Source organism: Thermobia domestica, chromosome 12, assembly GCF_964235325.1.
Source record: "Thermobia domestica chromosome 12, izTheDome1.hap1.1, whole genome shotgun sequence".
Lineage (NCBI taxonomy): Eukaryota > Metazoa > Arthropoda > Insecta > Zygentoma > Lepismatidae > Thermobia > Thermobia domestica.
In genome coordinates, this window is record NC_137465.1 from 111,657,469 (window position 1) to 111,684,705 (window position 27,237).

Below are 27,237 nucleotides of genomic sequence, written 5' to 3' on the forward strand. Positions count from 1 at the left end.
TAAAAAAAAGTAGGGACAAGATCAACGAATTTAAATAAGGCTATCAATCTCGCGCTTATATAAAGAAACCCAACGGAACAATACTCACTGATATAGATAGCATTTGAATATGTGGAAAAGATACTTCGATAATTTACTTAACACGCAACTAATGTTCGTGGAGAAAGTGAAATATACACAGCAGAACCCTATAATCCAGAGTTTAACCGAACAGAAGTAGAAGTCGCTATAAAGAAATTAAAGAAACACAAATTTGCGAGTGTAGACGAAATTCTGATTGGGCTAATTGTAGCTGGAGGGAGTAAATTGTGGAACAAGATACACAAACTCATTCTTCTTATCTGGAACAAGGAAAAATTGCCACAAGAGAGGAAATAATCCACCATTGTTCCAATTCACAAGAAAGGAGACAAAACTGATTATAATAACTCGAAGCATTTCTATTGTCAATATCCTATAAAATCTTCTCAAACCTTCTATTAGCAAGATTAACTCCATATGCAGATGAAATTGTTGGAGATTATCAGTGCGTATTTAGGCGAAATCAATCAACTATTGATCAGATACTTACGAATTAACAAATTTAAAAGAAATAAGAATACGATATTATTTATTGATCTTAGAAAGGTCTACGCTCGGTTAGGAGGAAAACATTGTACAGTATTCTTATAGAATTTGTAATACCGAAAAATACTAGTTATTTTAATTAAGATGTTTTAGTGAACCCTAAAAGAAAGTCCGAGTAAGAAAATTCTTCTTCACGAGCTTCCACGTCGAGAATGGCTGTTCTGGAGTACGCTATAAGGAACCAGAGCCTAAAGATGAATGGTATTCACCAAGTTACTATGGCGTATGCTGATGACGTAAATATAATAGAGGAACATAAGAAAACATTAGAAAGAAATGTAGAGGTTTTATTAAGTGCTTGCAAGGATAGGGGTTTGGAAGTAAATGCACAGAAAACTAAATACATGGAAGTTCGCTCGGATCGTAGTACTGCAAATGATGGATGCGCTAAGCTATCAAATAATATTTTTGACAAAGTAGATATTTTCAAATGTCTAGGTTCAATGTGATCAGACCACAAAACATTATGCACGAATGCCGATTGAAAGAACGAAATTCGTGTTATTATTCAATTGAATAAGAAAACTGTGAACTACATGGCGTAAAACTGACCAATTTGTTGTGTACCACTAGTGGCACGCGTACCATAGTTCGAAAACCCCTGTACTAACATAATTAAAACATAACACTAAAAATAAGGAGAGTTAGAAAACATTTTCGAAGCTAAATGATGTTGGCATTAATACAACAGTATACAGTATATATTTCCATTTGAATACTTTAAATATCTGTTCAAAACTTAAAATGAAACTTTTAAAATTAATTTATATTGTTTTGCTCTTTAGGTTAAAGGAGACAGGATGATTGATGAGTATGAATGAACCTAAAAGATCTGTTGTAATGGAGACATTGGAGGAAACGGAAAGCTTCTAGAAAACCTACTAAACAATATTGACCATCACAAATTTCAATGACCTGCTACACTGCTCCACAAAACTTAAGCAACTCGAGATAACGTGGTATAAGTGAAGTGTGGGGCCCATTCAGCACTGGTTAGTGGCATGCACATACACAGAGACGCGTCTGAGACACACAGGCAAGGCGAGCACACGTTCTATCGCATAAGCAGCACCGTTGCAAGCGCGGTGAAGAAATTATACCATGAGGCGTACACCACAGCCCAGTAGTGTCCGAGGCTCCAAGCTTGGGGTTAGTGGTTCTTGTGTGGGGTACACACCTTGCAATGACTGATAGACGACATTTGAGTGACTTTGACCGCAGGCGAATAATTGGGCGGTTGGAATTGGGTCGATCACAAGTGGAAGTGGCGCAGGAATTCAACGTGAACAAAAGCGTTGTGTCAAGGTTGTGGAGTCGCTTCCAAAATGGAGGTGAAGTCAGTAGACGTCATGGAGGAGGCCGCCCGAAGAAGACGTCGGCCGTCGATGACGAATTTCTCACAATTTCTGCCAAACGTATCCGTCAAGAGTCACGCTCTCAACTGTACAATGAGTTGTTTCAGACTACAGAACAACGCGTGAGTCGTGAAACTGTTCGTTGTCGGCTCAACAGAGCATTACTGTATGCAGGAAGGCCTGTGCTGTGTGCGCCATTGAAAGTGAAGCACAAACGTGCGCGTTACACATGGTGTCAGGAACATTTTGCATGGGGGAACACCAGTGGGCACGTGTCATGTTCTCCGATGAGTCGATATTCAGTTTGTCGTCTGATTCTGGTCGGACTTTAGTGTGGAGAGAGCCTGAAACACGCTATCATCCAAACTTCATTGCTGAACGGCCGTCTATGGCGGTGGTTCCATTATGGTGTGGGGTGGAATTATGCTGAATGGGAAAATGGACCTCCATATTGTGCAACATGGCACTTTGACAGCACAACGGACCGGGATGAAATTCTGAATACACATGTGCGCAATTTCCGCGGAGCATTTGGCCCAGACTTCCTGTTCATGGATGACAATTCCCGCCCACACCGTGCACATCTTGTTTCCGACTATCTGGAGAGCGAAGACATTACGCGTATTGCATAACCTGCATATTCGCTGGACTTGAATCCCATCAAGCGTGTGTGGGATGCTCTTGGACGGCGAATAGCGCAGCACAGTCCACCACCACGCACTCTCCCTTACCTGGGAACAGCTCTCCTCGAGGAGTGGCAACATCTGCCGCAAGACTTGATCAACACTCTGATTTGCAGCACGGAGGTCAGATGTCGTGCCTGTATAGCTGTTCGTGGTGGTCACACGCCATATTGACAGCCTATGCCCTCGCACAATCCAGCTTCACCTGTTGAGGTATTGTTGTGCTGAACTTTTTGGTCACTCTGTACATCCTAACTGTATTGTTCGTCTTCACTTGTGTTGCATTGTGCATCTGGACCGTCGGTTTGTTCATTATACTTGGTGCAGTGATGGTGTCGTTTTATTTTCTGCCACTTTCTTCGAGTTGCTTAAGTTTTGTGGAGCAGTGTAGTATCTTTTCAGTTACACGCGTATTTAAAGCTTAAGATTTGTAATGTGTACATTCTAAAGAGAAAATTAATTTAATTTGGTAACAGTAAGTGTGACAATCTATTATATATATGACTATATCATTTTTCTTTTGTTGTTTGAATGTTACTGATTCACTTTTCTGTCTTTGTAAATGGTAGAAAAAGGTACAACCAAAGTTTGTAGAAGAAAAAGTAAGCAAAAGGAGGAAATCCTGAAAAAGACAAATGAATTACGACGAACAAGTGCAGAAAGAATTAAGGGGGAGAAGAAAGAAAGAAAAAGAAGAACGTCGTGTTATTCACGTTCCGGTGAGTGGTCACCATCTTGCCTTCTGTGACACAAACATTCAGTCTAGTTTCTTCCGGGTTCTGCAGGAGTTCTTTGATGTTTTTCTGTTAGAATTTCAAAGCAGGCAGCAACTTAGAAGAGGAACTATTATGATCAACGGTTATGACGTTTATATCCTTCCGGAGTTGAGGGAAAAATTCCTTCTGAATTCGGTTGCATTCGGCAAGAATATGTTGACGATTGCAGACTCCGTTAAACAGTTACGGTTGCCGATCACTTGCTTTTCCGTTTCAATCTCTCAAAAACAGAGTTGCCACGTATAGAAAAATTTTCTTTTTCGTAAACTTATAAAAAAACTAGAAAATTTTCATTACGAAAATTTTCGTGTAATAACTACGCTTAGTGCTGCAGAGAAAACAAATGATTAACACAAGTAAGAGATCTTGCTTCGGAGAGGATTTCTGGATTTGATCCTTCGGACAGTCATCATGACTTTAGATTTTCCAGAATGCCCGCTCGCTCACACCACTCAAGCTGTGACATCTTTATTTACTAATAGATAACCTGCTTTCTCTACACAGCGAATCATGCACATATGAGCATGAATCTCCTTATCAATCCTCACAACATCTGTCATGTCCCTTTACAAACACAGTGAAGGAAGTCTTGATAAAGATCGGCAGGGGTTTCATAAAGGGGAGAGTTTTTCAATATCTCGCACTGTTTGCAATATTTGAGCTTATTCCCGATTGAAGTTTCTAATTCATGTATGATCAGTGTTTTCTTTCTTCTTCCATGCAATATGTAATAAACAAATAACTTACACATACAATTAATTATAATGTCATTGATATATGGTGTTCATTGGGCAAAACACTCCAAACAATAGAGATTCATCTTAAACTGGAGAAATGGTTATCCTTCGTTTTTTTTATTATCATTTGGCCCTGATACAAACGCCTGAGAGATATACTAACCCCGTATACAAGTCTATGGTATTGGAATGTATAACTCGTAGGATATGATGTTTACTTTTTAAATTTCAATACTTCCGGTAAACCCCAAAAATGTAATAAAGAAATAACGGCCATTTTAAAAATATATTCAATTAGAACTGCACAATCTGCGCAAAATTTGGAATCGATAAATGAAAACGGCATCTTTCTAGATCTTGTTGTTTCCGAGATATCATTGTGAAAAGAATTGGCCGCAGATATATAAATGTCCACTAACATATAATCGTTCACAAACATATTAACTTTTCTTGACCACAAGCATATAAACCTACCATTTTAATATATAGATTAAATTTGGACCATGGCGAACTTCCTTGCAAAATACCTTTAAAAGTTTTATTTTCCGTTATCTCTAGAATTATTTTACATATTATAGCAACAGCTACTTTAATTAATGAGTACATATGTATTTAATAAAGTGATGGGAAAGGAGAAAAAGTAACCAACTTCAGAAAAAAAAATACCAATATAGCGTTATCTGTTACGGAATCATATCTACTGAGATTAAATAAAGATTCCTCCTTATCAAGAGCTCACACGTGGCTGTATGGTTGACTTATACGACTTTAGCGCGGAACATTTGGGTTCGATTCCAGACAGGGACTCATGGCTTCGGATCACTCGTTAAGCTGTAAGTTCACGTCTCTGTCCTGAAAGGAAACCTAAATTGCAATTCAGCTAAATCTTTCGCATCAAACATGATCCCTCTACTACTGAGCCCTAATATGTTCAGATTCCAAAGAATTTGCATTGTTACCGACGCAGAAAACATTTTAAGTGTGGAAGTGAAAAATGTAAAAAGCCTAAAATCATAATATTGCTATGTAATATGGTGCGGCTTTTTGGTTCTCGAACTTCTAAGTCATTTGAAACTACGTTTTTCGTATCCAATGTTGCCAACTGACCGGTATTTTTTTTTTTTGTCAGGTTCAACTATAGATTTCAAGGTTTGAAATACAATTATTATATTATACATTTGTTTTGAGGATTATAGGCGTGTGTCGTTAATTTTATTTTTGAAACTTGGCAACCTATTTAACATTCATTCTGGAATGACAAATTTGTATCTATTGTTTGTCTTCGTGCAAAACACTCATGAAATACACATAAGGAATCTAATTGTAATAGTGTATTTACTGTAAGGTGTAGACTATAGTAATTGCTGATAGAAAACGGGAATATATTGAAAGAAACTTTACTTTTTTCTCTCTTACAAGGTTCACTAGTGACAAAATTGGATGTTAAACTTTCAAGAACTTCACCCGGAAATAACAGTACCCAACAATAATTCTAAACATGAACAACACTTTACTGTATACTACACGTTCCTAGATCAGTAATTCTCAACCCATGTGCCGAAACACACTGGTGTGTCATGCAGTCCCCTAAGATGTGTCGCGAAATTTTAGAACTTAAAAATCACGAAGAATTTAATAATAATTTGTTAAAATCGAGACAGACTGTACCATTCAACACCTCCAGCGGTAACAATTAGTTTCACTATTCCAATAGATATTACAATAATAATAATAATAATAATAATAATAATAATAATAATAATAATAATAATAATAATAATAATAATAATAATAATAATAATAATTATTATTATTATTATTATTATTATTATTATTATTATTATTATTATTATTATTATTATTATTATTATTTAAAAATATCAAACAATTGTGTCGCTATGACCTGGACGTTCAGTAGTGTGTCGTAATTAAAATAAGGTTGAGAACCACTGTCCTAGACATTTCCATAATTGCAGACATAAAAACTGAAGGATATGCATACATTTCCCAACTTGAGTACGCTAAAAGGAGATGTTTTTTTTAAAAAAATAAGTAAATAAATGAAATAAAAATAAACCAGATTTCTCTTGTTTTTTACAATTGGTGCAAAATATTGTGCAATTATAATCGACTTCTTAAACTTGTTTAATTTCCTTTCAACGTGTTTACTGACTAACCAAACATTTTGATAAGTTACGTAATATCTGGAATGAAGATTTTCGGCTTCCATGATAGCAGCAATGCAGTTTGGCATGGAAGCAATGAGACTTTGATAGATGACTGGAGGAATGGCACACTACATTTGCACAGTAAGCCACTAAATTTCTGTAAATTCCACGCACAGGTGCGATGAACACAGATCTGATACTCAATGACATTGGAAGTGGAAGTCAGCTGCGGAGGCCCATATTTAAGATTGTAGTGTGAACTGTGTGCTCAGACTCACTCGTGTTTTGTTCAGTGTTAAAGTATGTTGTTGATTGTGGCACAGTTGGAACGCTATCCTAGTTTTACCAACTTCGTCAGTCAAAAACGTCCGACATTTTTAACGAGGTGTGATCATCCCACTTCTTGTGGTTTGACGCTGGTTTCACCATCTTTTCCCAGCCTTTGAAGGGATCAAACTTTGATATATGCCGACCTTCCCTATTTTACACACAAGCATCACACTGGCTGATCGAGTGAGATCTGTTTCTTCGTTTTGGGGAGCGATTCTGCTGCATTCCGTGAGTCTTATGTCAGCCCAATGATTTCGTTCACAGAGTAGCTGGTAGCCATAACAACTTGGCTGGTCAGTGTATAGACGATGTACTTTTGACACATTAGAAACATATCTATAATCGATTTCATGGTAATATCGCTATTCATGTATAATCATAAAATCACAAAACTTGGATGCATATACGGAAATTCAAAAGGAATCACTCACTTAATAACTTCGCAATTTCTTAGAATTCAATAGTTGGAAATCTCATTAATGAATTTCTCAGGAAATCTCTCTACTAACGCATTGGATGTCAATAAAAATATTTACTAAATTTAACTATTACATTTCGTACGAGAAGCAGTGGAAGCGAAATTGATACTTCATTCCTGTTAAAACAAGAATGTATACTATCATGTCTATCAGATGGGCAAATATACTCCAGGTGTTGGTTTCTCGGAGGAAACAAAGGGTGACTTGAAATCATTTGGCCACAGAAGAGGAAGAGACAGAGAGTGAGAAAGGCGGGAACCCAATGTTTCATCTGCTCATTTGCACTCGAAAACTAAATGTTTGTCGTGACTTTAACGCATCTACGTGTTTGTACAAATACTCAAGACGGTCTTAAATATCTCAATGTGTTTTCCTTGTTTGGTTTGGGGTCTTATTCCACTCCTCCACAATACGCAAAGGAATCCGATATCGTTATCTTGTTCAGGTTGAGAATTATACTTCATCCTTGAAGGATTTTACTTTGATGTTCTCTCAGTCGGAAAGTGCAAAGGTTGAACGAAAGAAGAGGCTGGAATAATACTGAGAGGTGAGCAGAGACCCTGTGGAATATTGGAATATGTTAGAAAAGGAGGATTTGGGAATTATTTTTGTTTGTGAAACACGGAGATAAAGTGTTGCAACAGTGGTGCATCTAGTGGCTGTTAAGGTGGAAAGGAAGTAATAAGAGAGAGAAGGAAGTTGAAGGAGACAAGTGGGAATATATATATATATATATATATATATATATATATATATATATATATATATATATATATATATATATATATATATATATATATATATATATATATATATATATATATATATATATAATATCCCTCCTTGGCGAAGGAATATTTGTGGCAAAGTGAGAATGTTAAATCAGCTACAACTTCACAGTCTATGAGTAGACCACAGATCTATCTGTCATAAACTATTTCCAATTTGTAATGTGAAGAGAAGATGAAAGTGAATTTACCTTGTTTAGGAGATATACAGTCTTGTGTTACAGCAGTAACGGCTACAGATTTCTATAAGAGAAGAATCATATCAACATTGGCAATGAAACCACATTTCTTTCCCCTTTCCCCTGCTTTGGAGCCCTCGAATATACACTGTAAAAAATTTCGCCTTAAATTTACTGACCGATTACCGTCAACTCTCGCTGCCATCCGATTACCCTAAATTTTACGGACCACCGTTTTTTCATAAAAACGGCAGACCGTATATTTAGAAGCAAAATAATATTGACCGTGTTTAGAAACAAATTTGGTACCGTATATTTTACGGTAATTTACCGTAATATTTAGGGGTCGTTTTTTTAAAAAAAGAAGCACAGGTGTGTTATTACCGTACAAGATTTACGGTAATTATCACACCGATTCCCTATCTAGAGGTCCTTGCCGGTCCAACATGCCCTCTTACTAAATCCAGTAAGAATTCTTGCTGGCCAATGTGTACTAACCCAATTTTCATCGAATTGCTGGAAACTGTATCAGTACACACACTGGCTAGCAATAATTTTTGCTGGATGGATCCAACTATGGCGCACACTGTTCCAGTAAGGGCGGCCGTGTACAGCACAATGAATCTATGTTGCGACCGGGTTTGATTCCCGGATTCTAGTAATGTTTTCTAGAGTAACAAAGATTTTTCCTGGGTTTCCCTCATCCATATTATATAAGAACCGGATGGTATCTTCAGTATTACTAGGGGCTGCGGTGGCCCAGTGGTAGTGTTCACCTCTGGTGCATGGAGTCCCTGGTTCGATCCCACCTCGCGCCATGTGAACTTTCTGGTGGACAAACCCGTGTGCATGGGTTTCCTCGGGGTTCTCCCGTTCCCTTCCCCTTTCTTCATTCCATCACTTCATTCAGTTCTCATCATCACCATCTCCTTTAGCCTATCCGGCATATCCGCGGGACGTAAAACACAAAATTTCATTTCATTTCATTTCCTTCAGAATTACTAGTCTGTTCTTTTATGGATACCGTGGTACATGCACACTATAGTAAAATGTCTTATAGGGTTACCATTTTTTTTTATGAGAACCAATTCTTTTACTTTTCCAGATCACAATTTACGAATTTTCACTATAGGAGGATTATTAAAAAAAATAATAATATTTTTCTCAATCAGAGATCATCTCATTTTCTATGCATGTATATGTGAGTATATACACGGAGGAAGTTTTGCAAAACATTTATTTAATAAACTAGAGTGGCACAAAAAGAATTACCCAGTGCACTTCTAAAAAAAAAAAAGTTTTAAAAAAGTACTTAGCCAGAATTCTTGGATTGTTTTTCTGTATAAAATGCTCTGACCTTTCGTTGACTTTTACGAGTAAGATAAATTTCCAGACTTTCCAAGGTTTGTAGGTAGTACGTGGGCACCCTGTATCATTAGATACATGAACTTTGGTTAATTCTTCTCTTCTCTTCCCTGTTTTCGCTTTTTCCTTGTATATATTACCGATTTATTACACTGCACCTTCATTTTACCTAATATTACATACTGAAGTATGTCACACGTCTGTGGGCTGGATTTTTGTTACGAGACCTTGGAAATCTGAGTGTTACGAGACCAACCTAACATTTACCTGGGTAACCAAGGATACATTCTGTTTAAAGCTCGATCAAAATTATTAACTGCCTGACAAAATAAAATAACTAATAATAAAAAAGGATTTTAAAATTTCAAACGTTATGAGTTCTTATAATAAACTTACTTCCGTATGCCTGCAAAACACCCAATTCTGAATCTTCTCTCCAGTTATTCATTAAGATATTAATGATATTCAACTGAAAATTTGAGATTTGACCAATGAGCAATACAGTGTGTACATTCGAATATTTCGGATTTTAGGGAACTACTTCTCATCCTATAGAAAGGATATAATGAACATGATTAACTACTGCTCGTTGGTACTTGTACACCCATATGCGTCAACTAACAGCTAAAGGGTAATTTGTATTTAATTCACTATATAGGAAGAGAAACAATATGTACAATAAGAAAAAAAGTTCCAAATATACAGAAAACTAGAAAAGGTACTTAAATTACACGACAGAAAATACGTTATTATATGAAAATGGTAGTAAGTGAACTAATTTCAAGAGACAATTCTTCTCCTTAGTTTTTTTCCCCACTTATAAAGGGTCGACGTTTATGACGAGTATTCTTCATAAAGCAATTCTTTCCCTGTTAAATCTTTCTCTCGAAAGTTAACGTTTACCATATTCACCCATTTCCTTCTTGGTCTCCCTCTATCTTTCTTCCAATCCATTTCCATCATTCATCTAACTAGTAGTCGTTTCATCTTCTCATAAGATGGCCATACCACTGCAATCTTCTTAAATATTTCTACAACCTCGGTTTCCCCCTTACTCGCTCATTTCTCATTCTGTCTCTTGTTCTTTCACAGATTTAGCACAGCATTCTCATTTCAGTAACAATCAATCTTCTTTCCTGTGCTTTCTTTAGGCCTATGGGTCATACCTATAATTTACAACTAACTACACTCAGACTTCCTCGGTGAACAAACCCTTTGTGTCTCCAAGAAAAATAAATATTTTTTTATTATAATATTTCTTTGGATTACGGCGTTATGGCTAATCAAAGCAGTAAAAGAGCCATTCGACGCTTTCATAAGTACGTCATTTTATGATTGTTTTGACAAACCAGTTATCCACAAGGAGCAGATTTATATTGCCAACCGCTGAATATACTACTTGCTTGCACCACGGAACTATAAATTCATAAATCTCTAAGCATGTGTGTAATCAAAACAACTAACGAAAATACAAAAGCGGACGAAAAAAAGCGTCTCATCTATGACGTGCATAATATCCATAAGAATATAACGTTAAAATTAATTCTTAGCTTGTAATATCGAACCCTTGTTCTGATATCATCTTCCATATACATTTCTTTTTCTTTTCAAAATTACCAATTTTGTTATGTATTGAAGAGAACACCAGAAGAGGAGTTCGATATTAAAAAAAAAAAAAAATCATAAATCGCTACTCTGTTGCAGTCTAAGACTACTTCTATTGCATTTCTTTTTGCTATGAGTACCAGTAGACTAATAAACCTCAAATATTGTAATCAGCGATTCATTAGATTAGTCCCATTATTACAGTTTTAGATAGCCAAGCAGGCATTAGACAACATTGCTGAGAATGGCCAGAAGTACACAAAACAAATACCATGTGACTTCTCGCAACTCCTACTGAGTATCCAGTATCTGTTATTCCAAATTAATAAGGACATGTTTGCATAATTATGAAATAGTGGCATCAATGCGCAAAAAAGAAAAAAAAAGTGAACTTTTGCATATTTATTAGACGCTCAAATATGCAGAATAGGTACTCAGAACAAAATTAAAGATAAAAACATTTACAGAAATATTTTTCAAATTTAAAAATTCATTTATCCAGAAAACGTAGTAACACTGTGCTTTTATTTTTGTCCCATGATAAATTACAGTTGATGCAATACAATTTATGTAATGCTGCAATAAGTAAACTACAAAGTACTTTTCTTTAAAAAAATTATTTCTTTTTTAGGTATTTTAACATTGTCATTGTCACAACCACTCGTAGTTAGCTACCTCATTGATTAATCTAAGGACTTTGGGGGATACATCCATCAGCTTCTTGTTTTTGCATCGCTGAACTTTCGAGCGATCTGGATTGATTCCCACGAAGCATCTGAAAAACAAAACGAAAGAAAAGAACGGAATTACAGCCATGCACGAAATTAATACATATACAGACACATAAAGGGGGCATTCCATGCGAAATCATCACAGGCAGGACGTCCTTCATGTTTCATTTTCTCCTTCCTCTTTTTCAAAATATCTTGAAATGTATTACTTTCACGAATACCATGCTTTCAAAAATACTCAGAACCCCTTGTTTACTTGGCCTACGGCCTTGCATTTCATATTACAGCATTTGCTTCATCCAGCTTCATCTTCGCTCCAAGAAGTTTTTTTTTTTTTTTCTCGGACTACAGCTTCTTATTTCATATTTATTGCAACCTTTAGGTTGTAAGTGAAGTTCACAGTGCAATTTTATGGTCGGGGCTCAACGAGATGTAATGTTTCCAGTGTGCATGTTCAAAGAGAATAATTCTTTCACTATAAATAAAGAATGAGTCTTTCATTTAATCTAAAATTAATCTTCTTTTCACTCTCTGTTTCCGCCGACGCACATAAATCACTGACTTCAAGCAGGCAGTTAAGAAAATAGTTGTGTTGTATTTACATCATTGTTGGCAATAGAATCATATCGACTAACAGAGAAAATGTGTTTTGTAGTCTGCGTTTAATAAGTAAATTGGGGAGGGATAAGAAGATAACTATTAATTTTCCTACTACCTGTTAATTTGGAAAATTTAGGAAAGTTGTGTAACAGATTTACGTAAATGTGTGGCAAATATTGCCTGGTCCTAGCCCTCTGTAACAAATACACGGAATTGAGACAACATGTTTCATTGACTATTTTTATTGGAGAAGAGGAAGGGAAAATTAACGCCAGGGTTGGAACTAATGAGATAACTAGAGAAAAACCACCTTCTCTCAAATTTGAGTGTAGGGTTTTCGCATTTAAAAATATAATTTGAACTTCTACCAGCGTAAAAGTTGGTCAAACCCAAATAACTTGAAAGAAAAGTATTTTTGGAAATGTATGGTAAGTCAGGAGAACAAGTATCAAAATGTCGCTGCGTTCCTTCTCTCCTTCCGCGCCAAAAACATGAAAATTGACGCCAAAATAAAAATCAATATCTAAAAAACAGTGCATTTAGGAAAGAAATTAAGAAGACAAATATTAAAGTACAGAAAATTCCCTATAAGAAAAATTTACTTTGCAAAACACGTGGACATCCCAAAAATGAGTTACGGAGGCTTTTTCGACTGCGCAATTTCGTAGAGGAAGCCATAGCACGTCGCTGTGTTTTCTTGTAGATAAGATATACTGTAACTTTTATTCTCTTTGTAGTGTGCAAATTGCAAGTTTTTTTTTTTTTTTTTTTTTTTTTAAAGAATATATATAAGGAGAATAACATATCAAAATTTCGCCACGTTCCATCTCCTCTATTGGCCAAAAATATACCAAAATTGGAGCAAAAGATCAATATTTAGAAAACCAGGTCGTTTAAGAAAATATTATGGAGACAAAAGTTAGAGTACAGACAACTACCTATAACAAAAGTTTAGCTGAACATTTGGACGAATCCGAGTCGAATTAGGGAGATTTTCAAGCCTTTTGGCGCAGGACGAAGGCAGTAGTAGGTCGTTTTTATTTTATTTTATTTTATTTATTTATTTATTTATTGGTTACGTTTAATTCCTTTGTATAATTCTAATTGCAAGAAAAAAAATTGTTTTTCTAAAATGTACACGTATAGTACAAAATGTTCAGAATAACCTGTCAAAATGTCGCTGCGTTGTGCGTCTTCGTTTCATCCCCCTTCCCCTCAAATGAATAAGGCTTTCACTTTCGCAGCTCGATCTGGTTGATGGAGTGTGGATATTACTTTTTGACATACAAAATTGTCTGTATTTTAATTTCTCTATTTGTATTTTCCCCCTAAAGCGCACGGTTCTTTAAACATTTATTTTCGTGTAATTGTTGGAAGAAAAGTTTCGTTTTTGTCCTTCCTTTGTAAGGAAGAAGGACGGATTGGCAATACTTTGGCAGTACTCTCCTGGTTATTTTTTATATATTTCCGTAGAAAACTTTTCTTGCAGTTCGAATAACACAAATTTATCTTAGTGTATTGAGGAAAGCATTGCACTACTTTTGGTGCCCTGTGCCAAAAGGCTTGATTCATTCGGGAAAAATAGTATAGCTCGGTCTGGGTTGGTTCAAATGTTTTGCTAAGTAACTTTCAACGTAGAAAATTGTCTGCACTACCTTAATTTTGTCTTCCTATTTTTTAATCGCACTTAAGGGGAAACCTCCGTAACTTGGTATGAGGTGATTCGAATCTTTTACTAATTAACTTTTCTTACAGGAAATTGTTTATACTCCAATATTTGGCTCATTGCTGTTTTCTCCTAAAACGCTCACTTTTCTAAATATTAAGTTTTGAGCATTTTTTTGTATTTTTGGCGCGGAAGGAAGAAGCAGAACGCAGCGATTTTTTAACATGTTATTCTCCTGATTGTTTAGTATAAATCTGTCAGTGCATATTTACTTTTTCATTGCGCATTTTAGGGCATATTCTTGCGATTTTTAGTGCATAGTTACGTGCATATCAATCCCAACTTCAGTGATTACATAGAACTTGAAATTATGGTAAGTTATTTTACCTTTGCATAAATTCCAACGTTGCAGCCGCTTCAACTGGATATTCTATGTTAAACACATAGAAAGAAGCAAACAGGACTGCTAATGCAGATAAAGAATCACAGACTCTATCCAGGCAAATTATCATGTCTATAGACAACATGAACCTGGTGCAGCTCATGAGTGAGGATCCTGAAAAGAGAATGAAATGAAGGAGTTTAGATAAGGGCATTGACAACAACAAGAAAGAAAAAAAAAACAGATGTTTTGAAACTTAAAATACAGCACAAATATACACTAATATGTAACGAATCCGTAGTCTGACAATCTAACTGCTGCTTCATAGAGAAAAAGAAAACATTCAATTACATTCTTTAGTAACGACTTCCGTAAAATTGAACTAAGAATGAACTTCATTTCAAACACGTTTATGTAAAAACCCAAAAAGGAAAGCAGCAAAAGCAACGAGAAAATATCAATATATTTCACAGCTAAGCTCACAACCCTCCAATTTATAGGAAATCATTTCGTTCTTAAATATTATATTTCTGTTGTTGTGTGAAGTAATAGTTCTTTATCATACGGAAACCGATGTTTTTCTTGAAATAAAGAAGTACTGTACATGAATATTACTAAATCTCTCTGTTTAAACTGTCCTAGATCCTACAGTTTTCTACATTCTATATATCACTTTTAGTGGTAACTATCAGGTGGACCTGCGTAGTGTAAGTTCTACTTCACTTGCTTTTGATGCGAAGGATACCGGGTTTGATTGACGATGGCTATACTCTCTCCAAAAGTTCAATTACAAGAAATTATGAGTAAATTTCCCCTTTTTTATTGACATTATGCAAATACCGAAATGGTCCCAAGCCGCTGCACTTCCTTTCCCTTTTCTGGTCTGTGATGAACGAGGGAATCGTACCTCCGATATGAGACATGTTTAACCAAAACATATTACAAGAGAAAAGTGAGAGGTAGACAGCTTCACAGACTGTTTACTGGAGTTAACTTAGATATTTCCAGGATTTCCAGTGTCCTGCTAGGAAAGAATTCCAATATAAACCTATCATTAGGCCGGTAGCCAGCCCAAAAATGTAGGGGGGGGGGGCGGTAGAAGTTAGGGACCCGACCCGACCATATTATAGTTCATTTGCAAGCCTACCGTGGTGAACTAAAAAAGTGAATGCCACACGAAAATATGCTGTCTTATTTCATAATCTGTAAACTGCCTTTTGATAGCAGTATTCTTTAATGTTATAATAAAAGAATGCACAAAAACTGGAGGATTAAAACAAAAATAAATAAATAAATAAAAATAAAGGAAGGAAAGAAAGAAAGAAACTGAAGCCGAAATCCAGGCCTTATGAACACTATTCACTTTCTTTCTCGAACTAACTAGCTTGGCCGTGGTTGGTTAGGATATATATATATATATATATATATATATATATTTACCTACACCCACATGATGGAGCTCCTTCGTTGAAGGATTTTACGCAATAACTTCCAATATATTTTAGTACTTTCAGTATCGATACCCAGTCAATTTCCAGTATTTTAAGTATCAGTAGACACCCTGCTGAGTTCACTCTTGTTAAAACATAATTTGATGATATAGAAAACATTATTGAAAGTTCAATACAGTAACTAAAACGTGTCTCTTTAAAGCAGACTTTCACAAGCAACTTCCTTTTCTTATAACATCAACTAGCTATTGTTTCTTATATCTAATATCATTTAGGCACTTCGTAGCACACAGCTATCGGTATCACAGACATTTATTTTTCAAATTTGGAGAAGAATTAAGCTATAATAGAGTAGTCTAACTACTTTCACGTGCAAAAAAGGGCTAAAATAATTTATAACTAAGACTGAAAATGTATATGGAAGAAACCTGTATCTCAATCTCTTGATTAAAATGTGAAAATTTGACTTCTTGCTTTTCAATTATTTCTATAAGAAAATATTATTACTGTGGCCACTGAAAACCCCGAGTCATTGTAAATTATCTAAATTATATTAGATACTGTGTGTACACGTATAATTTGACGAAGCGTTATCCAACCGTTCTCCTACGTTGAGGGAGCAGATCTGCCCCAAATATTAGGATAACCAGTTGTGTTTGTATAGGACGCTAATTGTAGAATGTTTTTACCTAACCATACTTTTCTATATACTAGTAAATCAAAATTCGGGAAAGTTCTAGGTCGATGGCCCGCATTAAAGTACAAGGGTTATAGGTCCCGTGACGTAACTACGTTAAAGATTACTTATTTTACTTTAGTTAATTTGAGAATGAAGGTAACACTTATAGATACTATACATGATTTACTCTTGTACTCCCATTGAGAGCCAGCGATCTACTCTCTTCCATCAAATTTGTACTTTCGAAAAGAATACATACCACATACAACAAGGCAGGGTGTTCGGGTTAAAATTCTGGTGGGCACTTCCTCCGGTAACGTTGTCTCCTGAAAATAATAATAATAATAGTAATAATAATAATAATAATAATAATAATAACTTGAAAATAATGGCACTAAACTCAACTGATGAGCAAGTATATCTTATATGATATTATATGCGGAAGTAACTGAAATATTATTACGAACAAATTATGTTGATTGGCAAATCGCACAATGATTAGAAAAAAAAAAGCTGGACCAGTTCTTTCTGAAGATATAAGGCATCAATTGAAACAAACTCAACCGTTGAATATGAAAAAAAAAAAGAAAAAAAAAACTACGTGGCGTTTGTAATGCTTGTAGTTTTGCAACGGCATTTGGTCTTACATGTAATTTAGCCATCAAATAACGAGTTTGAATTACAAATGTAGTACAATTGATTGTTTCAGTAGTTATATCAAGATAACCTATTCAACTAGATCAAAAATTAGATTAATATAAATGACAAAAATAACAATGTAATAAAGTCTAAAACGTACTGAATTATATAATCAAACGTACTCATGTAAATGTTTTTCAAAAGGGGGATACGTTAAATCTACTACTAATGCTGGGTTCCTTCTAGTTTGGCTGTAATATATTCCCTGATTTTTTTAGATTTTCTAGATTACTTTACGCAAACTTCCAATTTTTAAATACACACAAACACACACTACCTCCCCTCCCCCGCGCCGCCGCCAACTTTTTCAACGGATCTTAAAATCTTGTCCAAATATGGGTACAAATTCTCATCGACAGAGTCTGTATTTAAATGAAGAATTTCTTTTCGACATATTCATAATTATCTCTCTCAAATCATCGAAGTCAGAGTTGAGAGTGACGCAATCAATTTTTCTGTCAATTTGCCTTAAGTATGTTTATATTCACAAGTGATTAATTGACTCTTAATTTGAATCGTGGTTAATAATTGAGTCCTCATTTGATAGCTGACTAATATGAGCATTGTATCTAAACTCAGTGTTGCAATAATAATAAGAGTGGAAACAAGTGCTCTAGTTTCCGAACAAGGCTTACAATATTTATGTGAAACGTATGACATTTTTGTAAGTATCCGAACACAATATAACAACTGTTTTTCTGGTTGTAAAAAGTTACAGATTCATAAGAGTTCTGAAACTTTAGTCGTAACTGGTCGTAATGATATCCTCAGACTTCTCAAACTCTGCTATTGTCTTAATGCAAGCAAGAGCATTCTAATGACCTGAATACCGAAATCAATTGCATGAATTCTGTCATTGAAAACCCTGTTCTGAAAGGCGTTTTAAAAACCGAAAAGTGCATATGATCGACAAGTCGCTATACTTCTTTAAGATGGCGTTATTACATGATACGCACTTACTGTGTCAAAATAAAGGTTTAAAATGCATGATAAAAACAAAAAGTGTAAAATAAAAATTCCCTGACAATTACAAGTTTTTGAAGTTTTCTGTGAAATTTCAAGTTTTTTTTTTTTCCTTCTTTTTAGTGCTAAAGTTTCTGACTTTTTCAGGTCAGTGCATAAACTGTACTAGATAATGAACAATAAATAATGATTACATATTACAATTAATGATTACGATATATATATATGAAAGATGCTTACCTCAACGAATTTAAAAAGAATTCCGCTTTCACCAAAATAGGTTTCCAGCAGATGAACTATTGCTCCTGGATCTCTCTTTACATCCAAACCTTGTGCATGGTCATCAGCAGTACTTTCAGCGTAATTATATATTTCACTTATTGCTTTCCGAACCCGTTCAACATTTGATCTCTCAAAAAATGTAAAGATCCGTGGACCCTTGTTGCAAAAAGCATTCTCTAATGCATCCCTTATGTTGAAGGAAGTCAGTTTCTCTACATGAGTTAACAGTTCATTAACTTGCAGAAGGGATGGAAATTTCGACATAATGTCTAATATGGATGCTCCCGAATTTATCAATACTCTTTGTTGATAGTATTCGTTAGCTTCATTATCATTATCATCTGGTTTTTCGGGCTGCCAGTTGACACACCCGTAAGAATCTCTTGAAACCTGCCGTGTTGCTTTATTCCGCACCTCTGTATCTGCAGTTGTTCTCACAGGATCAATGGCCCTGTTCAAATTTTCTGACCGTGCGGTTAGTTGCCGCTGAAGAGAACTCCATCCGCTTCCAACAATTATACCTTGAATTTTATCTTCGAATGACTCAGGATATTTTTGTACAATTTTTCGGGCTATGATGCTGGTATGCCGTTTCTGAGGTCTTTTACATATTCTGTGAATATGATTCACAACGACTCTAACCATTTCTCTTCTAAATTTTGGGTTAGGTCTCTCACCTCGTTTCAAACTATTCAATAATCCAGGTGGCATTGCTTGCCACGGAATTTCAAATTTATTCGCCCAGTCAGGATCTACGTTTGAAACTGATATTGGTTTAACCTGTTCATTAAGTATGGGCCCATTGTTCTCTTCCCGGGTTGTAGGCGGTACTTCTTGTATTTTCGCTTGTCCTGAAAATACCCATAACAAAAATCATGTCAGCAACATGACAACAATAATCATTCCAATGCACGAGAATAACTCAAATGATACTTTTATGCATGTATGTAAACTAGACAGCGGGTTTTATACACTTAACATTACTGTACTAAAAATATACCAGGAAATACGCATTCGCATGAGGGAGTGACTAGTTTCCAGAATTGCTGACATCTCGTGGGTGAAGATGAGGAAGGAAAGGGGTGACGCGATAAAAGAGATTGATGCAAAATCAATCTCCATCCCGAATTGCTTTGGTCCTGTGCTCCAGTGATTAGGTACAATATAAGTTACATATTCCCAGAATATCAATCCCATCCCCAATATATATCGATGGGAGAGGGCCGTGTGTTCAAAGAACAAAATTCGAAACCTTTTTTTTTTTTTTTCTTGTAGCCATAACGTGTTAATAAATGAAGATATCAAGACAGGGTTCACCTAGTTGGGTGTGAAGCAGGGTTGGCAAAAGCCATGGTTTTTATTGAAAAAACAAAAAAAAAAAACGTTTTTTTTGTTTTTGTTTAAACCAGTTTTTTTTTAATTTGCATTGTATTTATATTACATATGGACAGAAATAAGTTTCTTTCGCCTTGCTGTTATTATGCAACGACAGGGTTATGCTGGAAGGGGTCTTTATAAGCTTAAAGCGGGATCCAAACAGCTTCCCTGCTTACATCCGAGAGAAATTGTCCTCCATTTGACTCCAAACCGGGACTAATTGGCCACAAATACAATGAGTCTGTCGACTCACTCACGAAGGACTCCTGATAAAAATACGTTGTACTGATCTTTACATACTTGTTAATATAATTGTCAAGAATCATTTTAGGACAAAAAGATAAATAGTTGCACAAGTGAAACCATTATACAGAATTACATATAATTCGGGAAACTGCCGCGGAAGCCATTGGGAAAATCCTGTTATTACTTTAAATGCAAAGCAAATCCTGTTATTGCTTTGCATGTAAAATCTAAGGTCAACGTATCAGTACGCTAAAACTGAGGTATTAAATTTCAAATTTAGTATGTAGATATCATTCAATAAAATTAAAACGAAGTCCAATCTAAGCTAATGTTGGAAGCTACGTAGGCAGTCGATAAATTTTGCCAATGTCTATCAATATATTTAGGCACCTTTGCTTCTTTATAAAGCAACAAGCATTCAGGCAAGCACAAACATACAATTTGGCTTCGTTTCGTATATTTAGGTTTAACATCTTTATGTAATACCGAGGTTATAAAGACGACTTTCACTTTAAAAGTGGCATCCAAACCGCTACTTAGTTTACACATGAAAGAAGGGTTATGGTCCGATTCGACCGAGAATTGAACGTGGGACACCTTGATTAAAAGGTGAAAAGGAGATAATACTAATGCAGATTGTTTGATATGTGGAAACGTCACCATGAAGTTCACACGATTTAAAGCATTTTTCTTTTTGGTTTAAACCAGTTGTTTTTTTTTTTTTTTTTTGTTTTTTTGAAAAAAACAGCTGGTTTAAACCACCTTGGTTTAAACCAGCCAACCCTGGTGTGAAGTCAAATTTTCTTTCGAAAGAACCTGAGTGTGGATACCTACCTGTTCGCAAATTAGATATATATTGAAACAATTACTTTCGGCAAGACTTACAGGCGCAGGTAGGTTTCGAAATGGATTTTCTGTAAATTCGAAATCTATTCAACCGATACTCCAAATTTTGTGGGTAGGCTTCTAATGATACTTAGTTTAGTCCCGCCTGTTTTTACACTGTAGAGAAAAAATATACATGGAGGTTTCAAATATTTTTGTATTTTTTCAAAGTTAATTTTTGTGTTACCCGGCCTATATCTCCGCCCGTACTCAACCGATTTGGACAAAATTCATAGGGTAATCTTTTTGGAAGTATTCTGTTGTGCCTACCGAAATTTGGGTACAAATCGAAAAAATATACAGGGTTTTCAAAATTCTTTTTTATTTTTAAAAGGCAATTCTTCAAGGTATCAACAGATATTGAGTTTAGGAATTCTAGTCATATATTTCCAGTATAGCTTTTACCAAAATCCCAGTATTACAAAAAAAAAAAAAAAAAAATCAGGGTGTCCAACAGCCTTGGAGAGCAAAATTTCCCGTACATTCAAAAGCAGATCATGTAAAATTTAAGTACAGTAAAGTGTGAATTGATTAGTCGCTCTTTAAAAATCGTCCCCCTCCCCCTCAATGTAAATGGTGCATTACCCCAAAACACATTTATTTGTTGCACATATGGATATTTACTCACAATTTCAATTTGGTAGTGTTCGAGCCGGGGGTCCTCCCACGGGAAAGTTTTGAAAATTAGCTTCTCAAAAGTGCGATTTGAGGCCACTCTGACAATAAAATCTTGAGCAAAATATTGTTCTTACTTAAACACATTTCGGAATCGGAACTTTCTCAGAATCTACCTTTTAAAAAAATCGATTATCCGATCCACGGTTTGTAAACATTTCCTTAAATGAAGAAGAATCACAGTTTTTTCTTTCTTTTTTTGTTTTAAAAGCTAACATGCGTTTTGATTCTGCGTTGAACAGGGCAAACCGCATCGTGGGGAAACGTTTCTGTCGCGAGTAGGAGGGGCGTAAATCCTCTGGCCAGGATGAGTACGATCATAGTCGCGGTGTTCAATTTTCACCCCAGAGCGTCGTGAGGGGTTGCATGGATCTTCACTACACTAAAAATCCCTACCTCGTCTCCCCTTATCCGAAACTGCCGACCACCAAGGAAATTGGAAATAAATTGTCGAAAAAACTTGTGAATACCTCGTGTCTTACATGACATTTCACAATCTGCAAGGACGTAACGTAAATAAATAAATAAATAAAGTTAAACTGATAGCTAAAAGTAAAGAAAGACCCCTTTCCTCTGCTATCATTGCCAATGATTTACATGAAGAATAATGGTGATATTCATGTACCTTTGATCTCGTTATGACTTACATGATAAGAAAGGAAGACATTATACAACCAGTGCTACACATTATGGAAAATAGTCTTTCTTAGTTACTGTAAAATAATAAAACATGCTAGATAGTTCCTTAAGATATCAAAGTACATAGAAAAGCAAACGACAACGGTAAATACTAGTTAAGAGAGATAGGTTGTAAAAACTTCACGACATTTCCAATTACAGGTACAAATTTTGGGTTTAGCAATGAAAATGCTATTAGATATGGCTTATTATTGCTATATTATGAGATTAGCCTTGAATAGTGCAATCCACAGCAGTAACTTTGGAACAACAATGTCTGGATTACTTTTAGGGTTATTTGACATATCTATCTATCTATCTATCTATCTATCTATCTATATATATATATATATATATATATATATATATATATATATATATATATATATATATATATATATACCAACGGATCGATCGTGAACAGTAAAATCTATCGCGCTTACTGCCGAACATGTCCGGACTAAGTTTCAATCCGGAGAGGAGAGCAGTTTTTGGGTTTAGCTACAAAAATGTTATCAAAGATTAATTTTTATACATTATTGGATTGGCTTTCAAAAGTAGAATCCAAAGCAGTCACTTCGGTTATTTCTGGATTACCAAGTCCGGACAATAGTGTCCGAATTGATCACGAGCCCCTTCACTTTCGGACATATACGGACTATTGTCTGGAATAAGCTTCTATCCGGACACAAGTGCAGCTTTTGTGAATAGCTATGGAAATGTTAACAAATATGAATGTTCATATATATTATTGGATTGGCTTGTAAAAGTGGCTTCCATTCCAGTCACTTCCGGAAATGTCTGGATTACAGACACCCTTGTCCGACATACATGATATACACCTCAACGGATTCGTCGTAAAAAGTGAAGTCTTTCGCAGTATTTCACACCACACTGCAAATAACTAAACCCATCACTCTGTCAATGGAACCTGACTACAGCTTCTTACCAAATTATTACATTTTCACATACCCTATTCTATTTCTAGCGTCCGAGGGAAGAACAGTATGTTAGAAAACGCAGTTTTTTTTAGAAAACCTCCCAAAAATTACAATATTTGAAAAACGTGATTTTTGATTACGTAATATTAAGGGGAAGGGATTTAATGATTGAGTAGCTACCTTTAATTACAAATTGCTACTTTTAGGACAGGGTGTCTAAAATATCCAAAATTATGATTATCTACTATTTTTGAAGGTCCCTAATGTTATCATGATAAAGTGTTTAATAACTAACTTACCTTCTCCTTTCCAGCTCTCCAACAGTTTTCTTGCCTGTATTGGTTTTAAAACTGTGAGAAGATCACGCTCCTCCATATATTTCAAATCCTCCTCCTCTTCGACTCCACATTCTTGCAACTTCTCCAATAATGACGTTAATGAAACTGCATTTAATTTTGGCAGCACGTGCAGAATTCTCCGTTTAATTTCATCCATCACTCTCTCTCTTCTAAAAGTTATGGGATTAAAATACTGATATCAGTAACATATTAACACATTCGTCAGAACACACAAATAGTTGTCGAATTACTCGTACCGAATCTACAACATTGTATCATATACACAGTAAAAGTTTTTCTCACTGTTTTTTATTGCATTGAGTGAAGTACAAGGTCGATTTTACTCTATATACACAAAGCGTGATGCAAGGAAATATATAATCTGGCGTCAGCGTTGTATCGGTAGGCTGTAAGTGGGTAATAATCAACTAGTTCAGACACTTTCACGCAAATTTTCTTCAGTTCCATTGATACTTGCTTGTAAAGTCCTAACCAATGTGAATAAGAAAATTGATGAACACTAGCCACAAAATATACTTGAGTATTGTTGCTCAGTACAAGTAGGATTTTCCCAAATAAAGGGCCATCACATGTTTCACCTACTGCAACGTACTGTCCCTTGCTATACACGGTACCTTGAAACTCTACTTGTTCACTAGTTACCTTTCCACCAGGCAAATCCTCAAAGTCACTATTAGCAATAGCCTCCTGAATGTCTTCAGCACAAGCTTCCTTCTCATACGGCAATCCTTTTTTAACTTGAATAGCTAAAGGAAACAATGACCCTTCATTATAAAACGCTTGTAGAAGCTGGTGACGCTTACTCAGGGTTTTACACACATGTTTGAAATTGTGCAGATTTCTGGCACACCGCTTAAAGTAAGAATGTTTGCTTTCAAACCTAAGAGTCCATAATCTAATTAATGGGCCAAAGTTCAAAATGAGCTGTGGATAGTGCGACAGAAAGTGATGTTTGGGTCTTAAGGGCGAGTTTGGAAATGCATATTTTCTGTCATATAAGTATTCTTCAATTCGTACTTTCAAATCTGCTACTTGCTCAACTGAAATGGTAGGAGAACAAACAAGCTCAACTATTTCTTTCAATTTTATGAGTAGAATCCACACGGCATTTGTTTCATCACGAACAAATTTTCCAACGAAAAATGGTAGCAGTCTTAAGAAAACCCAGTTTTGAACGGCTGAACCACTAAGTTTGCATGACGTTGTATTTACCTCAGAAGGTTTTCCATCAGAGTTTTTATATTTAAAAATATTGATATGCCTATTCAATTGTTTGTACGTGAACCACTTAAGGTCTTTAACAAAATATTCAATGTACAAAAATAAATCATACGCCACTATACCTTCAAATAGGTCGTGTCCAATGCAAGGAGGCAAACCAGGCTTACATACATGAAAGTGTGTTAGATTATTAAAGCATGAATTAAATTTTATGCCTTTTGAAGCTATAGTTTGTGGGCTTTCTTGGACTTTTTTAACTTCATTTTCGTAAGATTCAACAGTTCTTGTGTCAGACTCCTTGTAAGGATATACTTGGAATTCTTCATTGGTAACTAGACAATACCTACACCAATAATTAGAACTGAAGTTCTCAACGAAGCCTCCAATAAAATGTGAACCTAGATTGTCTCCTACTATACATAAAATAGTTCCTTTTATTTTCAAGTCATCAGATACGCTAATCCCTTCTTCCTCCATCTGCTTAATATCCTCAACTAAGCAAGAAAACACTTTATCCTGGCCAAACCTTTTAACATCAGTCTCAGGGCAAAGCAATACAAGCTGCATATGATCAGTGGTAGAACGTTTGAAAGCATCAAAATTGGCCAGAGTAAAGTACACCGCTAAAATTTTGTGTTTTCTTCGGGCTGAACCCAATGGATTCACAACCTCGAAAGAATCTTGGTATAAAATTACCTGGAAAGATTTATCTTTGAAAAATTCATTTGACTGAAACACTAACCCATCATGGACATCCCTGTAAATGTTTTTGTGTCCTTGCTCTGCAAAATTACCACTTGTACTGAAATTAAAGTGGGCGCCGTGATGCACATATAGAGACTTAATAGAATCCATTATTGGTACATATTGCTCGAAACGAGGCTTTTGGTTTTCATCATGACCCAAATATATTTGAACTGGTTTTACGAATCCAAACTCTTTGGAATAAAGCGTATCCCGTGTTGTGACGTTCCTGAGCTTGGTGTTATGGCATTTATTAAAAAGATCAGATTCGGATATAGCACTCATTGCAGCATTAATTATATCATCCGAAACCTGTAAATCTTTTAATGTAGAACGTAAGACATTTCCACTGTACTGCTGAGCTGACATGTGAATTAGGTTTATTTCTTCTAATATATGTTGAATCGTTGAAGCCGGTAAAAGATGTTTTCCCTGCAGTTTTAAATAGAAAAGAGATAAGTTCTTCTCATATTGCTTTTTATATATTTCCAAGCCACGTAACTCATTATCAGTCTTATCGTCTAATTCTCCCGATTGAAAATCCCATTCCACGCAATTCTGTAGTGGGCTTAGATTTTGTTCTGTGACGGTTTTCTCTTCGAAACAAATTGACCTTGCACTTGCTGAATTTGAAATACTTGACCTATGATATCTTGATACATGTGATGCAAAAGTACTCTTGTTTGCAAAGTTTTTTCTACAGTTCAAATAAGGACATTGTATTACATCAGAAGCATCTATATGGACCTTCAAATGTGCTATTAATGTTCTGATATTTTCGAAACTTTTGCTACATGATGGTTCTTTGCACTTAATAATACCCTGTACTTTGGAAACACTTTCTATTTCATATTTTCTCTGGAATACATGATCACGTAAAACATGAGATCTAAATCCCGAATATGTTTTAAATGTACGTGTGCAGAATTGTCTACCACAAGGAAAAGCATAATTAGGGACATTTGAATGCAATTGCATGTGTTTCACATAGGCAACTAAAGTTTTGTTTCTCACTGAACAAAATTCACATGTTAACATGATGCTTTTTCATACATTACCTTGCTTAATGTTCGATTTTCAAGTTATCTTCAACAGTTGTAGTATGTAATCACACAGGAAAACCACGCACTAATCAAAATCAACCAACCAACACACAAACAAAACAAAGCACAACACAACCGAATCTGCGCGCCGTGAATCGTCGCCTCGCACATGTGATTTTTTCTCCAATGCGCATGCCCGACATAAGTATCCGACAGAAAAACGGTCTCCTACCATTATTCTCGAAATACGGTAAACTGTATATTTTTCATGGTAGGAGGCACTTATTTTCACGGTTATTGGTTACAGTGTATATATATATATATATATATGTATAAAATGTATTCTTCAAATTCCGTTTTGAGATACAGAATATTATAGAAAAAAATAACAAGGAATCTGGCTGTGATCAACCCCAATATGTATCTTATTTTGCCATATTAGTTTTCTTTTCTTAATTTTTGGATGTTTCAAAATAAGCATTTATTCTTTTACGTTAAAGTGGTAATGATGTCATTAGAGTAG

General features: G+C 35.4%; 1 protein-coding gene across 1 annotated transcript; it reads right to left on the reverse strand.

Moving 5' to 3' along the window:
* Positions 1 to 11,580: 11,580 nt before the first annotated feature.
* LOC145666594 (uncharacterized) lies at positions 11,581 to 27,008 on the reverse strand. The gene is made up of 6 exons (XM_081733995.1): positions 26,730 to 27,008; positions 23,647 to 23,855; positions 18,504 to 19,396; positions 16,861 to 16,927; positions 14,477 to 14,645; positions 11,581 to 11,867 (listed from the first exon to the last, which is right to left on the reverse strand). Exons 2-6 carry the CDS (start codon positions 23,840 to 23,842, stop codon positions 11,744 to 11,746), a joined length of 1,449 nt encoding a protein of 482 aa, XP_081590121.1. The 5' UTR covers positions 23,843 to 23,855; positions 26,730 to 27,008; the 3' UTR covers positions 11,581 to 11,743.
* Positions 27,009 to 27,237: the final 229 nt, after the last annotated feature.

Bases quoted from the DNA above. Each gene is read 5' to 3' on its own strand.
- LOC145666594 (XM_081733995.1), bottom strand. From the start codon at position 23,842: ATGGATGAAATTAAACGGAGAATTCTGCACGTGCTGCCAAAATTAAAT. The intron at 16,928-18,503 runs GTAAGCATCTTT...TATTATTTTCAG, and splicing joins TTCTTTTTAAATTCGTTGAG to GAGACAACGTTACCGGAGGA. The intron at 11,868-14,476 runs GTAAAATAACTT...TTTGTTTTTCAG, and splicing joins ACGTTGGAATTTATGCAAAG to ATGCTTCGTGGGAATCAATC.